The sequence below is a fragment of the Coregonus clupeaformis genome, chromosome 25, assembly GCF_020615455.1.
Source record: "Coregonus clupeaformis isolate EN_2021a chromosome 25, ASM2061545v1, whole genome shotgun sequence".
Lineage (NCBI taxonomy): Eukaryota > Metazoa > Chordata > Actinopteri > Salmoniformes > Salmonidae > Coregonus > Coregonus clupeaformis.
The window spans coordinates 16,776,580-16,798,021 of record NC_059216.1 but is presented as its reverse complement, the minus strand read 5'-3'; the positions used below and the strand labels follow the sequence as shown (position 1 = coordinate 16,798,021).

Sequence of the window (21,442 nt, the reverse complement as noted above, 5' to 3'; positions counted from 1 at the left end):
GTTATTTAATTATCCATTTGAAATTGCTACATCCTAGGATAGACCATGACATTATAAATGTTAATAAAACAACAGTTTTATGAGAGTTATGAGTGCGCCCCATAAAAAAGACGTACTGGTAGCCTACACACTTTTCACCTGTGTAGCTTGTTATAGTTGGTCAATAAAACAACACTACCGTCAGAGGCTCCATGTGTAGCAAGTGAAGTGGGAGATTTCTAATCAATGCTAAATGGAATTGCAATTATGGAATTAAGTTAGTTAAATGAGAAGGAGTAGGCTACAACAATCAACCATCAGGAAGGCTGTTGTTTAATATGAATGAAGTTGTTGTAGACAAGGACGCGGAAAGCGCAGCAAAATAGCCTCAATTAGCCTTGCTAGCTAGCTAGCTAACTAACTTAGCTGGCTAGTGTAGCAAGCTAGTTTCTTTACACCAATTTGATGCAGTCAAGACAGACACTACCAGATGCGATAAGTTATCTAACTTGCGCGAGTCGGTTTGGCTACTTTTTCTCTCCCCGTGTCAGACACACCGGCCCCTGCTCCTCTCGCGACCCATCTGTGCTGAAACAACAAGCAGAGTGCACCGCCTCTCCTGAGTCGCGCGAGCAAGTCCCCATTGAAGTTGAACAAAAAAAAGTATTTCTTTAAAACATGTATTTCGACTATCCAGATATCTGAAAAAATGCAATTCACTCGAATAGTGAAATCATTTTAAATTCCCATCCCTTTTAATAAGAAGAGCCACAGCAGACCAGCTAGTTTACCCAGGGTTCCTCAATCACAGGTGTGAGGAGCGTTCCAGGCATTCCAAACTCAGGGTCACTAGCGGGGGAAACAAGTGCGACTAAACATCCTCTCTGTCTGAGTTCCATAACATAACTATCCTCTCCCAACAGACTTTCAACTTATTTTGAGAAATAACAGAGGCCCTGCACTGGGGGAAGATGTATTAAAGCCAACAAACACACGCTGGGGAAACAAGGGAACACGGGTTAAATTTATGAAGCCCTTCAAGAGAAAATTTGAGGCTCCAGTAAATTGCAGGGGATGAGCAGAAATCTGGGCCCAATTACCCTGAGCAGAGGAAGGGATGCTGGGCTGCAGGATGTACGGTATGGTAAATAAGGTACGACACATAGATTAATCAAAGCATTAGACATACCCTCTACCCCTGTAATAAGCTTTTCCATGTGTCCATCCATTCCCAATGACCACAGTAACGTTACCGCCTAGGGGCTTATCTCTTCAAGCTGCTATCACCATCTCTGCTCCAGAGAGGGATGCTCAGACACTATCCAACAATACATCCCTATGAATATTCCCTAGAGATGATGAATCAAGGAACCACAGACTTCAGAGGTCCGTCTCTGGCCTTGTGTCGGACCATCCCAGGATAAGGGTCCCACAGCTGGACACAGACATGGGGCTCAGGGCACTCAGACTGGCAGCTACCATGCTGAGGTTAATCTCCTCATCTGAATCTCAACCTTAAACATTAGGAGCAAACTAACCAGGATCAGATGTTAAGGGCACGAACACGACTTGTGTCTAACCACAGACCAGCACACACTCCCACAAGACCTTTCTAAACCACACCAGGCCCCTCAGGCATTTAGGTGGTGGTCCAATGCCTGCAAAATTAGATATGGTTGGGTACAGTAACCTGTTGGTCTACTGCTTCAAGTCATGAACTTCCTTCTTTATAGAATAAATACAAAATCAGGGAGGATAAAATCTAAATGGATATGCTCTTTTTAGGAACTTGATAAGAGGACAAATCATTAATGCGAGCCATTTTAAAGGAGCATAAGGATTTGACTAAAAAACGCTGACACTGATCAAAACTTAAGACCGCAATCTGGGCTTATATGACACAGGAAGCGATAAAAACCCAAATAAATCCCATCTGTTTGAAAACCTGGTTCTGTTTCAGTCTGAGCTTATGTTTTAGGAGAGGCTCTATCCCAGTCTTTCTGTCTCTCCCTCTCACCTCTCTCTCTGAGCTTTAAGACAGTCGTGTTGACCATGACTCTTCTCCTGGCAGCTCTTCTGATGGACGGCCGGTCGCCCGGTCAGATCCCAGCCCAGCTAGAAGGCTGTAGCGGCGTTCCCATGAGCCACTGGGGTGAGTGACAAAAAGCCAAGGCCAGGAGTGCACTGGGAATGTAACAGCTGACCTGACATTTATTTGTGTGTGTGTGTGTGTGTGTGTGGTGTGTGTGAGAGAGAGAGAGAAACAAAAGGGAGAGAAAAATGGAGAAAGACCGAAAGCAAGCACACTAACCCATTTCGCCTCTTTATTCTTTTCATGTCCTGCTTCCCTATCTGTGGGAATGTGTACTAACTAAGTCTCTGGATAAGAGCGTCTGCTAAATGACTAAAATGTAAATGCACAACTAATCATCAGCTCACATTTAACCACCACACCAGACCTGGGGCCCCTACAGCCTGAATAAGGAGCTTGATTTTCCTCCATCTCTGGAGTGAAACTGATCACTTTTCCTACTCTAATGTCCTGGAGCAGTGTTCTACACCCCACTGAGCTTTGTGGGAAATGAGAGAGGTTCTGCACCACTGGTTCCGTTGGCTGACAACTATATTCTGGGTATATTTCAAACACACGCTAGCACTGAGAAAGCGAGGGGGGAGCAGCAGGGCTGATGACCTAAGCGCCATCTCCAGTGAGCCTCACTGAACAACCAGCAAGCTCCTGGTCCCACCAACTGTTTTTCACACTGTCATGATCTTATTTTAAACGAGAAACAACCTATTGACCTGCAGGAGAGAGAGAGAGACAAAGAGATGTGGTGTGAGAACCCCATACCAGAGCACAGAGCAGGTCAACAGCCTCCAGCACCAGCTCTTGGTGTCCAATGCGGGCCACACCCAGCTCCTCTAGGTCCTGATGGGAGATCTTCAGCAGCTGCTCCCCGCTGATTTTCTCCCGCTCAAAGTTAGCCACATACTGCTGCAGGCTGTCATCCAGCCCTGGGGGAAGAGAGAGAGAGAGAGAGAGAGAGAGAGAGAGAGAGAGAGAGAGAGAGAGAGAGAGAGAGAGAGAGAGAGAGAGAGAGAGAGAGAGAGAGAGAGAGAGAGAGAGAGAGAGAGAGAGAGAGAGAGAGAGAGAGAGAGAGAGAGAGAGAGAGAGAGAGAGGAGAGAGAGAGAGAGAGAGAGAGAGAGAGGAGAGAGAGAGAGAGAGAGAGAGAGAGAGAGAGAGAGAGAGAGAGAGAGAGAGAGAGAGAGAGAGAGGCAGAGAGAGAGAGAGAGACAGAGAGAGAGAGAGACAGAGAGAGAGAGAGACAGAGAGAGAGAGAGAGAGAGAGAGAGAGAGAGACAGAGAGACAGAGACAGAGACAGAGACAGAGAGAGAGAGAGAGAGAGAGAGAGAGAGAGAGAGAGAGAGAGAGAGAGAGAGAGAGAGAGAGAGAGAGAGAGAGAGAGAGAGACAGAGAGACAGAGAGAGAGAGAGACAGAGAGACAGAGAGACAGAGAGAGAGACAGAGACAGAGACAGAGACAGAGACAGAGAGAGAGACAGAGAGAGAGAGAGGATCCATTGATTAGACAAAGATCACCTACAGCAATGTTCCCTCTAAGCTGCACACGAGATTGAACTTCACTCAACTTTCTAGAGTTTTCCCCGTTAGTTAACACTATCAACATTTCCCTTTACTGTGGGAATTGTGATTGAATGAACATAATATTAGCCACTTCAAATGCAACATACCGAAACAAAACTAACTCTGCAAGAGATTTTGTTGTAGGCAGAACACGTCGGAGTAGGATTCTATTGCATTGACAGGCACAACTCAGGCCATACTCTACACAAACCGGTGCGCCATAACCAATCAGAGCAGCAGTAGGCCTACAGTACCAGTCAAAAGTTTGGACACACCTACTCATTCAAGGGTTTTTCTTTATTTTTACTATTTTCTACATTGTAGAATAATAGTGAAGACATCAAAACTATAAAATAACACACATGGAATCATGTAGTAACCAAAAAAAAAAGTATATTTTATATATTTGAGATTCTTCAAAGTAGCCACCCTTTGCCTTGATGACAGCTTTGCACACTCTTGGCATTCTCTTAACCAGCTTCATGAGGAATGCTTTTCCAACAGTCTTGAAGGAGTTCCCACATATGCTGAGCACTTTTCCTTCACTCTGCGGTCCAACTCATCCCAAACCATCTCAAATTGGGTTGAGGTAGGGGGATTGTGGAGGCCAGCTCATCTGATGCAGCACTCCATCACTCTCCTTCTTGGTCAAATTGCACTTACACAGCCTGGAGGTGTGTTGGGTCATTGTCCTGTTGAAAAACAAATGATAGTCCCACTAAGCCCAAACCAGATGGGATGGCATATCGCAGCAGAATGCTGTGGTAGCCATGCTGGTTAAGGGTGCCTTCAATTCGGAATAAATCACTGACAGTGTCACCAGCAAAGCACCCCCACACCATCACACCTCCTCCTCCATGCTTCATGGTGGGAACCATACATGCAGAGATCATCCGTTCACCTACTCCGTGTCTCATAAAGACACGGCGGTTGGAACCAAAAATCTCAAATTTGGACTCATCAGACAGACGGACAGATTTCCAACGATCTAATGTCCATTGCTCATGTTTCTTGGCCCAAGCAAGTCTCTTCTTATTATTGGTGTCCTTTAGTAGTGGTTTCTTTGCAGCAATTCGATCAAGAAGGCCTGATTCACGCAGTCTGCTCTGAACAGTTGATGTTGAAATGTGTCTGTGACTTGAACTCTGTGAAGCATTTATTTGGGCTGCAATCTGAGGTGCAGTTAACTCTAATGAACTTATCCTCTGCAGCAGAGGTAATTCTGGGTCTTCCTTTACTGTGGCGGTCCTCATGAGAGCCAGTTTTATCATAGCGCTTGATAGTTTTTGCGACTACACTTGAAGAAACCTTCAAAGTACTTGAACTTTTCCGTACTGACTAACCTCCATGTCTTAAAGTAATGATGGACTGTCGTTTCTCTTTTCTTATTTTCTTATTTGAGCTGTTCTTGCCATAATATGGACTTGGTCTTTTACCAAATAGGGCTATCTTCTGTATAGCCCCCCTACCTCGTCACAACACAACTGATTGGCTCAAATGCATTAAGAAGGAAAGAAATTCCACAAATTAACTTTTAAAAAGGAACACCTGTTAATTGAAATGCATTCCAGGTGACTACCTCATGAAGCTGGTTGAGAGAATGCCAAGAGGGTGCAAAGCTGTCATCAAGGCAAAGGGTGGCTACTTTGAAGAATCTCAAATATAAAATATATTTTGATTTGTTTAACACTTTTTTGGTTACTACATGATTCCATGTGTTATTTCATTGTTTTGATGTATTCAAAACTATGTAGAATGTAGAATGTAGAAAATAGTAAAAATAAAGAAATACCCTTGAATGAGTAGGTGTCCAAACTTTTGACTGTTACTGTATATGCAAATAGACCATTGCCATATATGGATCTGTGCCATTAACTTTGAACTGGACTGTTTTTACAGCATCATCGGTCATGGGTAGATGCTCTTGTTTTGAGATCAAAGCAAGAGCTACATGTAGCGACGTGTGCACATTTGTACATGTGTTCATATCCTTTGCTAGTTAGGGATTTATTAGCCCAGTTATAGATAATTTGTAGTCAGCAATGGGGGAGTAATTGCTTCCTACAAGAGCACAAACGTGTGCATTTCTAGACATCTTTGAAAAGAGTGTCAGGTAAAGAGCTTTTTTTTGTCTTAAAGGGGCAGTGTTGTATTTTGAGACAGGCTTGAATAAGCTAAAAGTAGCCAATAGGCAGAGGGTAGCATAATTTGCCTGATTCTCTGTAATAATGGTATGGGAATAATTATGCATTTTATTTTGTAAAGTGGTTTCTTGCATCAAACACAATAACATTTTCAGTTAAACAGGTTAATTTCAAGCCCTGCATATATTTTTCAAAAGTCTCATGGAATGTAGGCCTACATTGAACACCACACAGTCACTGCTACTGTAGGCTGAATGATAGAACAGCTATTTCCATGTTAAAATGTTATAGGATGCATTTTCTCCATTGTTTTTGATGGTAGGTCACTCTGGTAGGCCTACATTATGATCAAATAGCCACAGTAGCCAACTTGACCACTGTTAAAACCCAGACCTGAGATTTGCTCAGTGATGAAAGAAATTAGAAAAATATTGCCTATGAGGAAGACCTTTTCGTGTGGAAAGATTCAAATGACAACATATAAGAAAACAGTCAAAACAATGAATCATGCTTTGATGCAGGCCTCCTGGCTACCTATTACGTTCAGTACCGATTCCTGTAAAGATGCAACAGCCTTGTATTGACAAGCCCAGTTCAAATAGCGGACTTGACACCTGGCGACATACAGGCGGCTGTGTGTACACAGATCAACAGCAGAGAGAAAAACAGGTGCATCAGATCTATCCTCAAGATAAACAGAAGAGGTTAAACCTGACTGAAGTCTGTTTGGCCAATTAAACAACGGATGGCTCTTTGTCTGATTATAGTTGGGGGATGTCTCGTCTGCTATTCAAATCCCCACACTGTTGGATGAATTTTAACTATCACAATACCAGCCACTCTGCCCACTCAAGGAAAAGCAATCCATACTACATTACAGTGACTCCTAGTAAGGTCTCAGCTGGATCAATTGGTCCAATGCAATGTGTTTTTCATATTTTACAGCCCTGTCAGATTGACCCAGCGGTTGGATTTTACATTGAGGAGGCAACAGCAGATAGACTTTATATTATATACTTTTCTTGCCCAGTGAGGCTTTTTATTTGAAAGTGAGGAATAATGCAGGCGAAACGTACAATATTTACGAAAGAAAAGAAACTGGACGTAGAACAAAATATCAAAACTGAATCAAAGAGCGCTCAAAATAAAACCCAGGCCTCAACACTGCCTGTTAACTCGGCAGCATGCCGACCTTACCCTGTCCTCGGCTCTAACCAGGAAATGACAGGATCTAAATAGGACTACGGTACCTATCATGCCTCTGACCAATGAGAACCTGACATGTCACAATGATCAATTAACATCACAAGGCAAGCATTACAATACACCCATGTTCAGATCATAAACATAAATGTACATATACCAGCACACATAAATAACTGTGCTAACCCACATTATACAATAATACAAGTGCTTCTCATAAACTGTTCCATAATCAATGTCTGGTCCTTCATATAGGCATGTCTTTAGATTAAGTGACGGATGACATTATGATAATCGTCACAAGCACTCTTAGCAGAAGTCTGTGTGTGGGAGAGGGGTGGGCCAGGGGGAAGGGGAGTAAACACCATATTGCCTATCAAAGAGGGCACAGAGAGGGGGCAGCTGCAGAGCTATGGCCCTGAGCCCTGGTCCCCAGAATGGCCTGTCAGCTGCAAAACCCCCCGATCCTGACACACACACACACAGCACTTTGGTTTCTTACATTCTTTCCAGTCTAAACTGCAGCCATATTAACCACACTCCAAATAGGAATACACTACATATAGTGTATGTAGAGCATGTGTGTGCAGACAGGGTGTGTTCTGTGGTCGGGAGCCATCTTTATGAATGGCACCTCATATATTTATGCCTGTGTGACAATCAATGTGTGTGTGTGTGTGGCGTGGTGTGCTGTTGCTATGGCAATATGTGTGTGTGGCGTGGTGAATGGCTCAGTGCTGCAGGAGATCCGGTTGCAGATACCAGAGCAGACTGTTAATCTGTCTGGCCTGCAGAGCAGAGAGACAGACAGGGGCTCCCAAGACAGACCACAGAGGCTGTTGTGCCAATCACGTCTACTGGATCACAGCAAGAGTAGTGTATGCATGCTGCTGTGACAGACTGTCCCCTTCACAACCACATACGCTGGCACATTCTGTACATTCATAGAAACAATTACATTCACATAGACCTACATTCAAACCCACCAACTCGGAACAGCCAAATCTTTCACAAAAAAACGAAATACTACAACTGTGCAGAATAATCTATTTAGACCATTAGCTGTGCTTTATTACATGAAAGTTCATTTTCAAGTATAACCCAACCAGTCAAGTTCATTTACTGTCGATTTATTTTCTCCCATTCCTATGTTGAGAATTCCCAGGGCAGACTTGACACAGTTTTGGCTTAGCCCCTTAGATTAACTGGGTTCAGGCAGCACAGAGGTAACTCACTACATAGACCCAATGGAGGAGAGTATGAGAGGGACCAGCGAGCGCTGTGCTGCGGGCGGACTGAACCCAGCCCAACACAAACACAGACTCAGCCTCTGACTGGGCCAGCCACTGGTAATGGGATTAAAGAGAAACAAAAAAGATGGAAACCAAAGGCTAAGGTTTCTCCTTCCTGCATTACCCTCGCCGTGTTAAAAGGCATTTCCTGTGGAATGATTCCATCCTTCTACGGAATATCTCCACGGACGAGTAAATAAGGGTAGAGGGGAAGGCAAACTTGAGGTTTGGGTTACCAGGCCTGCTCTTGCTCAGACAGTGGCCGTTTTCCTTCCCATCTTTGAATCAATAACAAAGTGGTCTTCCCACCTCTGTTTTGGTAAAAAGCTGAGGGATGGGCCTGGATAAATGTTCCCACTCTCAAATTCATAGACAGACCGACGGATGCAAGAACTGGCCATCCATGATATCAAAAGGATAGCTTTAACCATGTTTTGAGGCTATACACGGTTTGTTTACATTTGATTGTTTACAAACATTTGAGTAAAACAAGCTTATATTTTGGGTTCGGATGGGGTATGACAGTTGAACTAAGCTCATGAGGCATTTATAAGTCATATTCTTCAAGAATCAAATGGGTATATACCATACATTTATAAGTCCAAAAATGTATGTAGCAACTAAGGATTCTAGCTTTAAACAACTCTGAGATTAACCTCTCCCTAACAGCCCATCTAAGGGCCTATTACAAAGCTTTGGGTAGACAGGCAAACTAACTTTCCTTACACCATTAATACCTATAGAAATTGCTTGATTTGTTTTCAAAAGGTTTTCCTAATTTTCCAAATGCCTCCAAAATCCCTCTCCAAAAGCGCTGCCTTGAATTTGGAATTCTGGGTCAGGTCATGGTGGGGTCCAGCCTGGCGAGCCTGGTTGTCTAATTGGGACAGTTTGAACTAGTCTGCCACTTCAAACAGCCTGTGTGTGTATGGGACCCAAGACCCATCCCCTCTAATGGGACTAACAGAGGATCCCGCTGGGGAAAGAGTGGGAACCGGTAAATGCTGGCTTTTGGGCAGTATTATAATTTTTTTGCCAATAAATAAAATTGTTGCCGGCCAAATTGTCCGGGAGAAAGAAAATATCCATAGCAAAATAATGCTTTTTATTCATTGATGGAAATACCAGTCGATGTACTCCAACTTCAAAGGCAAATATAGGCTATTTCATAGGCTAATAAATCCTCAAGCTGCTTGGAAATTAGTGTCGGGTGTGGTTTCTATTTTTACTCACGCAAAAGATGGAAGGTCCTCATAAGGGACTTCAGCTAAGTGTACCCCGACTGGGCTAAATTGGCGGATTGTGTTGAACATTCCCGTTTTCAGTGTGACCGCCGAGAGGTGATTCTTTCTCCAAAACAGAGTAAAGACAGCCTCAAGACCGCGCTGATGTGCATCAAACTGCTCCAAGTAGTTGGACAGTTTTGACTTCCCAATAGCAGCAGCTCACTTTGAGCAGGCCAAGGTCCGCCGCAAACACAAATAAATTAGAGGCAAATGATTGTGTTCGTCAGGCCCGTTTCTAGCAGTTCTGCTGCCGCCCTAGGGAAGATCAACATATGCCGCCCGTGTCATGTATAGTATAAAGATTTGGAATTGATTGATATACTAGAGTAGAGTAATGATGTGTATCATGCACAATTGGTTCATTTCAGTTGAGCTTATTCCGTAGCACTTGGAAACGAAACATCGTTGCCAACTATTCACATCGGATTGTTACAAAGTTGCAATCACGAGGCAGCCAACTGCCTATAGTAGGAAACAGAGTTGTTATCAATAAGCCACGTACATCACACAACACGAGATACGACTCCACGATAGTTCAAATGGCAATAAACATAACATTTATTAACATCATCCAGCAGAACTGTAAAAAAGAGTGAGATATAATTTGAGCTTTGGAAACAAGTGCTTTCATAAATGTTTCACAGGAGCATTGTAAAATAAGCTTTCTCTCAATGAACCAGCCTTAACAAATGTTGTTTGTTTACATACATTTGATTTTCCAACATCAGTTTGACAATTTCTTCATTTTGTGGCCGCCTAGAGTGTCCTCTTTCCACTAGTGTGGGGCTGAATCGCAGCTGGAATGGGGAGTGGGACGGGCCGGCCCGGTCACGGCTAGGACGGCTCCAGCAATTGTCAAATTAATGTCAAAAGTTGAATATTTTGGCATTTTAGCTAACCCTAACCACTTTTCTAACCGTAACCTAATTCTGTTAACCGGTTATGTTAATTATCCTAACCTGCTACGAAAAGTCAAATCTGATGTTAATTTGACAAATGCTGGTTCCATTCTAGCCATGACCGGCCGGCCCTGGTGTTCACAGACAGCCATGTTTTGTTATTTATTAGGCGTAATTAAAATGTTCATGCCAAGGCTAAATTAGAGAGGCCTGTATTTGAAAACAGCTGTGTTTTGTTATTTATTAATAAGAAATGTTCATACAAATAGCCTATAGGACAGGTCATTCGCAAATTATATTTTAAAAATATTAGATTTTGAAGTTGTGTTTTATTACAGTGTAGGTGACTTGTTCTTCTAGGCTAAATGTTTTTATTTTATTATTATATTCATTTATGATTTAAGCTTTTCAATAAAATACTAACTTCTATTCTGTTAAAATGAATTACAATAATCTAAATGTAATTTTGAGCACCGTGGGTGGACGCCCTAATGCATTACGCACCCAATGCATATGAATGTCCGGTAAATTTCTCAAATGTCTGGTTAATTAAAATCTTGCCGGTCACGTTGTCACAGAAACCCTGGTGGGAACATGGGTCCCCCCAGTCAGACTACATTATTCCCATAGGAACCACACGCAGCACTATCCCTATAGGCATACAAGTCATAGTGGATTTCTCCCATAGGAGCCACACTGCATTTGTTCCCAGAGGCTTCAGGGACTCAAGGGGACCATGTTCTCTCTGGCCTGTACCCTTGCCACATCCAGAAGAAAAGATGCCCCTTTTCACAGAGGCCTGAGAACTTTTATAGAGCGTAGATCAATGGCTACAGGGTGTGTGTGTGTGCGTGCGCAACTATCAATTTCCATTAAGGACATAAAAACAAGTGAGTGAGGATGGGTGTCACATTATTGTGAATTGATGAAGGAGATGGGAGTGGGGGTGTCTTTTCAGAGTATGTGAAAGCGCTTCAAAGGGGTAACCAGGCTCAAACGCTTTAGAAACGTTTTACTGCCATCCTGAAAACAGCACTTAACACACACACTTAAATGCAAAAGCTGAGATGAAGTGAGAAGCAACATGCATAAACAGACAAATTCTGTCTCACTAACCCACTTAGGCCTCCTGTAGCTCAGTTGGTAGAGCATGGCGCTTCCAACGCCAGGGTTGTGGGTTCGATTCCCACGGGGGTCCAGTATGTAAAATGTAACCCAGGTTTCTCCTAATTTGAACATCAGTAAAAAGTGAAGTTTATGATCTGAGTGTGTATGTATTAGTGCCAACAATCCAATTGACTCATTACACGAGAGGCCAAACATATGGTTAAAGCCAAGTGTGTTTTCAATGTAACATAATAGGAAGTTCCGTTTCAAAGCACTTCGACTGAGTGATCTATTTTCTCAATATGGGGGTTGATTAGCAAAGCTCGACCTGATATCCACAGTCTGTCATTATCCCACCCACTCTGGAGCAGGGGGCTGGATGGACGGGCACCTGCTGTTACTGTGGGGGTCCTGCTGTCACCCACTACATCCATTGATTGGAACCTGGAGCTATATACAACAGGTTATCAACAAAACAGCTTCAGTCCAGAGGTGACAGGAGTTGACAAACAGACAGGCATGATTCTGGACAGCTGGGAAAGAGCCAAGAGGCTTAGGCACAGTTTGGATTCCACCGAAGGTCCCGTGTGGCTCAGTTAGTAGAGCACGGCACTCGCAATGCCAGGGTTGTGGGTTCGATTCCCACGGGGGGACCAGTACGAATATGTATACACTCACTACTCTAAGTCGATCTGGATAAGAGCTTCTAAATGACTCAAATGTAAATGTAAGGCAATGGAACTGCAGCCTACTTAAAGGGATACTTTGAGATTTTGTCAATAAGGGCCTTTATCTACTTCCCGAGAGTCAGATGAACTCGGACACCATTTTTATGTCTCTGCATGCAGTTTGAAGGAAGTTGCTAACTAGCGCTAGCACAATTGATAACTAGCGTTAGTGCAATGACTGGTAGTCTATGGGTAACGCTAGTTAGCATTCGCTCACGAAACTACCTCTAACGTCCTTTATACTGGACACAGAGACATAAACTTGTTATCCACGAGTTCATCTGACTCTGCGGAAGTAAATATAGGGCCTCATCGCCATAATCTCGAAGTATCCCTTTAAGGCTATAAGCACAGGTTTTTGGCAATGTAAACAGTGACTCTTTCCTTTTGGCCGCTAACTGCCTGGCTAGTCCTGTGATAATCCTAACATTCCCGGTTCACATCCGTACAGAAGCACTAAAAACAGCAGGTTTCCTTTCAGGAGCCAGAACATGACAGTCCATGGAGAATCTAGGAATAATCAGGAGAGTCAGACATTGGAAATGTTGTAGAAGAAAAAGAAAAGCTGCAAAGTGCCCCAAAGCATGTAGACTTGCTAGTATACTACTGCAACACATTTGGAAGCAGATATCATGTGTAAGGTTATTTACTCTACAATGAGAGCAAGCAGGAAATCCAAATACCTTAGAGTGTGTGTTCTATTACAGAAGAACAACATGTTTTTATGCAATTAGATAAGAAAAAGGACAAGACCTGGCTTATCTGAAGCAGACCTGCAGACCTTGATCAGATCACCGGTAAATCCTACATAATTGATTATGTGCTGCAGATTTAGGATGACATGCACATCTGTTCCTTACAACAGTATATAAACACACTGGTGCACATTCACTTGCATGCATACACAACCCTCCTCCTCTCACTCCTCTCACTCCTCCCAACGCCAGGCTCACATCCACCGCCAGGCTCACATCCGCCACCAGGCCCAGTGATACTCAGGCAGGCTTAGCTTGGGTTCTCAGGGGTTTGATTACATGAGAGAGAACGGTCTTTCACCTCCAACAGAAATTAAGAGCCTGCCCTCCTCCTCTCCCCCCTGCCTCACCTCACTGTTTTCCCAGTGGGGGTTCTGGCCATCTGCCCCTCCTTGTCTCCTCCCATCGCCTCCCTGGTCCTACCCTGCCTGGGCTGGACAGTGGGAAAGCTGCTGGGCGTACAATAGCAGTGCCACTGTAACTCTCCTTCTTTTTCTTTAGCCCAGCAAACCTGTGGGGAATCGGAGGAATTCAGCCATTGTTCTCAGGAGGCGTTCCATTGTGGGAATTCCAGCATTCCAGCACAATGGCTCTGGGCAGCCTAGGCTGTAATTAGAAAAACCCTCAGAGAGACTGCTAAGCCTTCCTCTGATGCATGACTTTATTTCACAGGAGCAAAACAAAGCCCATACACAAGACAGTGGCTAGTGTGAAAGGGACAGTTGTGCAACAACAGTACCATCCCCACTGAGAATCTAACCCCAACTGTGCACATTGAGCATCTATAAGCTATGGACCTTTACCCCCCCCCAGGGCTATGAGAAACATTTGTGGGGAGGACTTTGTCCAAGAGTACATTTTCACATCATGGCCCATGCTGTTTGCTGTCTGTATGCTTTGAAGTTACCATCACCAAGAGCAAATTTGTGACCTCATCAGCTGATAATAATAATTGGTCATTTAGCAGACGCTCTTATCCAGAGCGACTTACAGGAGCAATTAGGGTTAAGTGCCTTGCTCAAGGGCACATCGACAGATTTTTCACCTAGTGGGCTCGGGGATTAGAACCAGCGACCTTTCGGTTACTGGCACAACGCTCTTAACCACTAAGCTACCTGCCGCCCCTGATCCGTTGATGTGTTTCTGTAGGCTATTTGTGTAGGGTCCTAAGTTTAACAAAGTGTATTTTTGCCTGGCATGGCCAATCTTGAACAAAGATTACACTTTTAACCTGGTTCTCCAACATGATAAAAATGTATCTGAGAGAGGTTGCCCCTGCATGGGCTTCTGTACAACAATCAGAGAGGTCATACACATCAATGGGAAGAATTACTTCTATGGGCATTCTTATTCAGTGAGGTCTGGGCCTCGGACTGGAGCAGGAGCTGTGTGTAATGATGGTGGTTTTAGAACTACCTCTCCCGCCTACTCTGCACTGCAGCCAGCCAGCTACCTTCGCTGCTCATTACCTCGCACGTAAACAACCGCTAAAGTGGCAGAACATGGCAGAAATTCCCCATCACTCCACCACCCCCCAGCTTTCCTTTTTCCTGGCCTTCCATGCTCATATTGTTGCGTTTCTGTTTTTTTAACAATCGTCCCAGGACAAACAAAGTCTTTGTGCAATTGTAACACCTCCCAGAGCTTGCCAAATTCATCTGAAAAACAGTCTTAAGTCTACTTCAGCATGTCAACTTCACTCAAAACTCCCCTCCCACCAGCACCTGTACTGTCACCATCACTCCAGGCTAAACCATATTTAGTATTTTTCTCAGAGGTTGTCTCTTCAGTCTTCACAGACATAGAAAACCACCACGTCTCATCCCAGCGAGGCAGAGGAAACCTACCAGGCCCAACCATGGGCTCATACTGTAAAAAGCGACTTGACCAGGAAACACTCCTGCCCCTTATTTATAGACAACAGACATAGACTGCCTGTACAGTACAGTGAGTGACCTTTATTTATACACAACAGACATATAAGACATTCTGCACAGTGTAGTGAGTGAGTGAACTGACAACAGTGGCCTCTTCTCTCCTCATGTCTGGTGTATAATCATGGTGGCCTGGCCTGGCCAGTTTAATAGGGCTGTCATGGGAGCCAACTGAAACCACAATAAAAACATGCAGGCTGGGGAGGGAGAAACGTGCACAGCTCATTTAGGCTGTTATAGACTAACCACATTTCTATGGGAACCGTATGGTTCAGTCTCAAACAAAAGACACTTGAAGATATCAGCTAGCACCAAAATGGGTGGAAAAATGCCTCCCTATAAGATTGTATGGGTTTACCCGGTTCTCCTTCAGAGATAAAGAGAATACACAACTTTCGAAACCCCAAATCTGCCTTTTAGTTAGTTCTAACAGGCTTTTAAACAGGCTGTTAAACAGTCAGAAAGGACCGGAAAAAATATCTGCCACCTTTAACTGCCAAGCGAAGAGGAGAGGATTTCCATGTCCAAATCTAAAAATGAACCTGGCATCTCATTTCTGACCTCCCAATAATCGGGCATGCCTGCCTCCCGCTTGGCCCGGGCGCCCACACGCATTTTTTAAAAACCCGCTACCTGCATTCTCTCAGCTAAACCAGGCTTTAGCCAGTAACCCTGCTCTTTGTGCCGGTCCCAAACACTCACAATGACGTCCAGCGCAGCCCTCAAACATGTCTGGGCCCGCTAAACAAACAGGAGCGTAGGCATGGTAACGGGTCTGGTGGGTGGGTGGCGTTGTGGGAAAGAGGGGTGATGGGGAGTTGGAGACTTGATGAGATGGGGGACGAGAACGGACGTTCTGTTTAGAAAGATTTACAGCCTACACGCATCCAGGTCAGGGAAGGAGGAGACACGGGTCAAAGAGATTGAGTGTATCGTTACTCTGTCGTCCCTCCCACTGAAGACCATTAAGTCGTCAGCACACACAGGACACAAAACGCCATGTCATTATTCATACGCACATAACAAGCAATATGCTGAGAATAACACACCACAATGATGGGTTGTACTGCTTTCATTGAGATTTTACAGCCACACAAATGTTCTCTTACTCAGATTACGCACTGTACATTACAGCTGAATAGAACAAACATTTAAATGTAATAGGAGTCCCCGGCAGCTAGCGCTCAGATCCTGTGGAACAGAGAGAACGAGTTGAAAAGGGAGCGGGCGTTGAGATGAGTCGATCCTGTTCTCCGTGTGGGAGAGACTGAAGGTGAGTCATCTTCAATGGGATGTCATCTGTGAGCGACAGTGTGACCAGCAAGTGTGACACCCACAGGGCACTACGCAGACAGCTATCCCACTGCAAGGCAGTGACGGACCACAGACTCCTACTCTGCCATGTTAATGACATACCTGTGTCTCATTCTTCCTCTGACACACACAAAATAATGTGTTTGTGGATATCTTATGATGTGTTAGAGTGACAGACAAAGAAAAGGGAAGAACTCTCACAAATCATGAATGATTGACTAGTTTCTTGTGGTGGTGGAACAGATACACAGCAATCATTTTTCACCACAAAACACACCCTGTTAATTTCCAGGTGTTTTTTTTGTTTGCACGTCTCTTCGCACCTGTTCCACGTCACCCAATACTGTTGTGACAGAACAAGAGTGACTGACCGAGTTACTGTGATTTTAACCCACATAGAAATTCTGTCAACATAAATGTACTGTTGACTGTAAATTGTTCTAAAATGGGACTCAGCAAACAAACAGAGGTAAAAGGAAGTGAAAAGAGTCCTAGCTATAGGATTGTGTTGGACCACTGAAAATTGCAATATTTTCCTTGAGAGGGGAGATATCAGTAGTTTGAGCAGTAATACATCATATGCGATACTACAAAAGGCAGACATTACATGGGTTAATGTCAATGGTGGAGATAACCAACCTGAGGAACGCAATCTCTAGGGACTGCCTGTGGTTGGTAGAATGTAGACTTGCCTAGATACGCCCTTAAAGCGGTAATCAGCAGTTAAAACAATAAAGCCTTCTCCCCACCCGTTTCGGTAAAAAGCAGAGGGATAGGGCTGGAGAAATGTAATCACGCTCAAATTCATCTACAGAGCTATGGATGCAAGGACTGACCAGCCATGATATCAACATTATAGTTTTAACCATGTTTTGAGGGTATATCATATTTATTTACATTGACTTTGTTTACTAACATTGGAGTGAAACAAGCTTGTATTTTGGGTTCTGATGGGGTACGACAGTTTAACTTATAAATGCCTCATGAGCTTAGTTTTAGACTTCAAGAATCAAATGGGTATATTTAATTAAAATGGATGAAGCCACAGCAGATTGCCCCTTTAATATGCTGTCACACATTTCATACAGCCGTAGTGAGAGCATATGACCATTTATGCCTACTTGAGAACCACAAAATATTTATCTATTATACAACGTGTTAATTTTGTTTTAGCATGAGAGCACCTAAGATAAATGGGCTAACAACAACAGGTTATGACGGAATGAGAAGACTTGCATGTGTATAGGAAGTGTGTTCTTAACCGAGAGAGGCTGAACAGTCATTCTAGATCAGGTATTTAAATCCTTTAAAAATAAACTGGTGGCGCAAGTGCATAAAAGGACATTCATGGGTGTTTTTACTGCTGATTCACCAAGACAGTAGTTTGGTCCAGTAGCAGAACGCCAGGGGAACATATTCCTGTCATAGCCAGTGGCTGTTCGAGCATAGCTCATTCCATAATGCTTTAATAGTACTATCAACACCACTGTAGTGAGCACTTCGAGCCCTTACAGGCCTTCCCGCACTGTACGTCGGATTCAGTCTTTTACCATTATTACATGTCACACTGTGATGTTACCAAACTAAAATCTTGATATCAACCTGGCCAGATTGTACGATTTGCTTCAGTTTTGCCGTCACATTCTGCGATTGGCTTGCGAGTCTACGTCAGCCGTCGTAAACTATGTCAGTTGCAGTGGTGTATTTGATCTGCGCATTTGTCGGCACCAGCAGCGCAAGACTCCCTCTTATGCGTTAAGTGAGTTCAGAAAAACTGAAAGTACAGTTTGCATCTTAGAAATAGTTTTCACATACAAACTTTATATGTCTGAACTCAGAATCAAATAAGCTGCCCCAAAATAACATGGCTGCTGTGGTAGAACATTTATTTTGATTGGCAATTTTGTGCATTTATCAAAATCCCATCAGGTAGCCTGATTTCAGATGTGTCATGTAAACAAGATTATTAGGGAAATCGTTCTTCTTGCACAGCATGTAAACATTTAAATCAAACTATTATATTAATCTGACTATTCACAATAATCATATTATTATAAAAATCGTATTATTGTGCTCATACTCCGTGCCGGCCGTGTTCCTATTGGTCAATAACCGGGATCGGCTCGTCACACCAGCTACACTACACGATAAAGGCTCAAAATGTCTGACACTGACAGAACTTTGTCAGAGCCTACGACCGCACGTAGGGGTATTTCAATCGGCAGACCTAGACCCTGTCACAATGAACGAGCCAAGACGACAATTGTTCACGACTTAAGAATTTGCCCACGACCTGGAAATTGTCTGGGACAGCAAAATCGTGGCATAAGACGGCTAAAATTGTACAGTCTGTGCAGGCCTTACCTAACAGGCCTATGTCGTCACTGGTGCCTACACAAAACATGTCATTAACATAGACTTTCTATGGTGAGGTCAAAATAAATACCAACCATTCCGATTACAACACAGTCCGGGAATATCACTGAAATGATTCCGAAGTTGAGCTACACTATCTCTCTCTTTCTCTTTCACACACAAACACACAGCTCTCTGCATGGGCAGTCAGTCACTATGGCTGCAGTGACCCGTCTGTGCCCTGAGCAGTGCCACCTCAGGTTGCGATTATTCCCACAGTGTTAAACTATGTGTGTTTCAGAGGCCAATGCTCTTAGGGCAGACTGGGGCCAAACCTCTAGAAGCGCCGCTAAGCTCAGATGATCTGGGAGATTTGCAATTCACATTGGGATTTGAATGAAAAGCAAACTGCCCTTGCCCAGCTTGGCAGGGGCACAGGGAAGGTGACCCCATCTAACCTTCCAGAGCATTATAAAATGAATGTCAACCAATTCTGGTTTACAGTTTGCAACCTTTTATGAACCTCTCAGACAATAGTCTTTATTGTGTACGTTCTAATTAAATCATTGGCCTAACCACCAACCCTCACTCAATCCAATACTATTGCACACAACAAACAACACAATGGAGAAATATAAACTATTGATGACTTATTGAGAAGTCCCCATATGGCGAGCTCTTACCCATCAGGTTAACACATGGGCCTGTCAGAAACAGGACAGGCAGGGCGAAACCACTTGGATCACTTTCAGGTTCCTGTCCCTCAGGGAGAATCCTCTTACAAAAGGTTTCCTGAAGTCTAAAGCCTTTTTAAAAGGGAAGTTACACAGATATCTCTAGATCAATAGTTTACAATAGGTCCACTCTAAAAAGGAGAATGAGAGGATGACTGGAAATTAGTTTGTGACAAAGACAGTTTTAACTTAACGATTTCCATGGAATAACCTGCCTCACCTCTTTACTTCTTTGAACGTGGATTTGGCATGTCAGTGCTATTCTAAAAAGTGACACACTCCTCCTCTGGCTGGTGCGGTCCTTATTTTTGACACTTCCATCCTGTGACCACATTGGGACAGATGTAGGCCACTAGATCATCCGCTCTCTAATCGTGGTCCATTGCTTAAAAACAAACCCGTCGCTACATTTCACACACCAATTACAACAGTCTGCATGTAAGAGTCTTTGTGATTGTAGTATTCTGTTGTCAAATACTGAAAACTTGGGACATACAGTAACACTATACTGCTGATGTTCATCTTAAACTAAAGTCAGCAAAACTCACATTATGAATGCCTCTTCTTATTCACCAACTTGAAAAGTAGTTGTGTTTGCATATTTGGAATGCCTGAGCAAACTTGGCAGACTCCGCAGTGAGTAGGAGGCGAAAAAAGAAAGCGAGTTTGTAAGTGTGAAACTATTCAGATGAGTTTTGAACTATACATTCTCTGAATAGCACTAGCTCTCCTCAGTCTGGGCATTAGGAGTGGCAGGTAGCCTAGCGGTTAAGAGCGTTGGGCTGGTAACCGAAATGTCACTGGTTCGAATCCCCGAGCCGACTAGGTGAAAAATCTGTTGATGTGCCCTTGAGCAAGGCACTTAACCGCTCCTGTAAGTTGCTCTGGATAAGAGAGTCTGCTAAATTACTTAAATGTAATGTGAATGGATTAAAGATTATATTTGGGAAATTACTGGAGTCTGCCATCAACTTCAACGTCCTGCTTCTGTTATTGAGTACAACTGCTAAGGAAAATATAAATAGATTCAAAAAATGTATTAGTGCATAAGGTAGTATGATAGCCTGCTTGAAGACCTGGTGAGAAAGGTGCAGTCAAAAATAATGTTCAATTGAGAGATTTAACTGGCCTTTCACTCAATGAGAAAGGTGCCACAGAACAAAAATATAAATGCAACAATTTCAAAGATTTTACTGTAACAGTTCATAAGGAAATCAGACAATTGAAATAAATTCATTAGGCCCTAATCTATGGATTTAACATGACTGGGAATACAGATATGCACAGATACCTTTTTTTTTTTAAGGTAGCAGCGTAGATCAGAAAACCAGTCAGTATCTGATGACCACCATTTGCCTCATGCAGAGCGACATCTCCTTAGCATAGAGTTGATCAGGCTGTTGATTGTGGCCTGTGGAATGTTATCCCACTCCTCTGCAATGGCTGTGGGAAGTTGCTGGATATTGGTGGGAACTGGAACACGCTGTCGTACACGTCGATCCAGAGCATCCCAAACATGCTCAATGGGTGACATATCTGGTTAGTATGCAGGCCATGGAAGAACTGGGACATTTTCAGCTTCCAGGAATTGTGTACAGATTCTTGCAACAAGGGGCTGTGCATTATCATGCTGAAATATGAGGCGATGGATGATTGGCACGACAATGGGCCTCAGGGACTCGTCACGGTATCTCTGTGCATTCAAATTACCATAACCCCACCGCCACCATGGGGCGCTCTGTTCACAACGTTGACATCAACAAACTGCTCGCCCACACAACGCCATACACATGGTCTGCGGTTGTGAGGCCGGTTGGACGTACTGCCAAATTCTCTAAAACAACGTTGGGAGGCGGCTTATGGTAGAGAAATTAACAATAAATTATCTGGAAACAGCTCTGTTGGACATTCCTGCAGTCAGCATGCCAATTGCATGCTCCCTCAAAAGTTGAGACATCTGTGGCATTGTGTTATGTTACAAAACTCCACACTTTAGAGTGGCCTTTTATTGTCCCCAGCACAAGGTGCACCTGTGTAATGATCATGATGTTTAAATCAGCTTCTT

The 21,442-nt window shown here is 43.6% G+C and overlaps 1 protein-coding gene and 2 non-coding genes across 3 annotated transcripts in view; 2 read left to right on the top strand and 1 right to left on the bottom strand.

Moving 5' to 3' along the window:
* The window catches only part of LOC121539166 (connector enhancer of kinase suppressor of ras 3-like), a 78,965-nt gene that overhangs the window by 53,682 nt on the left and 3,841 nt on the right, over nt 1–21,442 (bottom strand). Inside the window, exon 2 of the mRNA XM_041847469.2 lies at nt 2,831–2,994. Within this exon, the coding sequence (XP_041703403.2) occupies nt 2,831–2,994 (164 nt within the window). The remainder of the gene's footprint in view (nt 1–2,830; nt 2,995–21,442) is intronic.
* trnag-ucc lies at nt 11,574–11,648 on the top strand. The gene has a single exon. It is a non-coding gene; the product is annotated as a tRNA-Gly (tRNA).
* On the top strand, nt 12,137–12,213 carry trnaa-cgc. The gene has a single exon. It is a non-coding gene; the product is annotated as a tRNA-Ala (tRNA).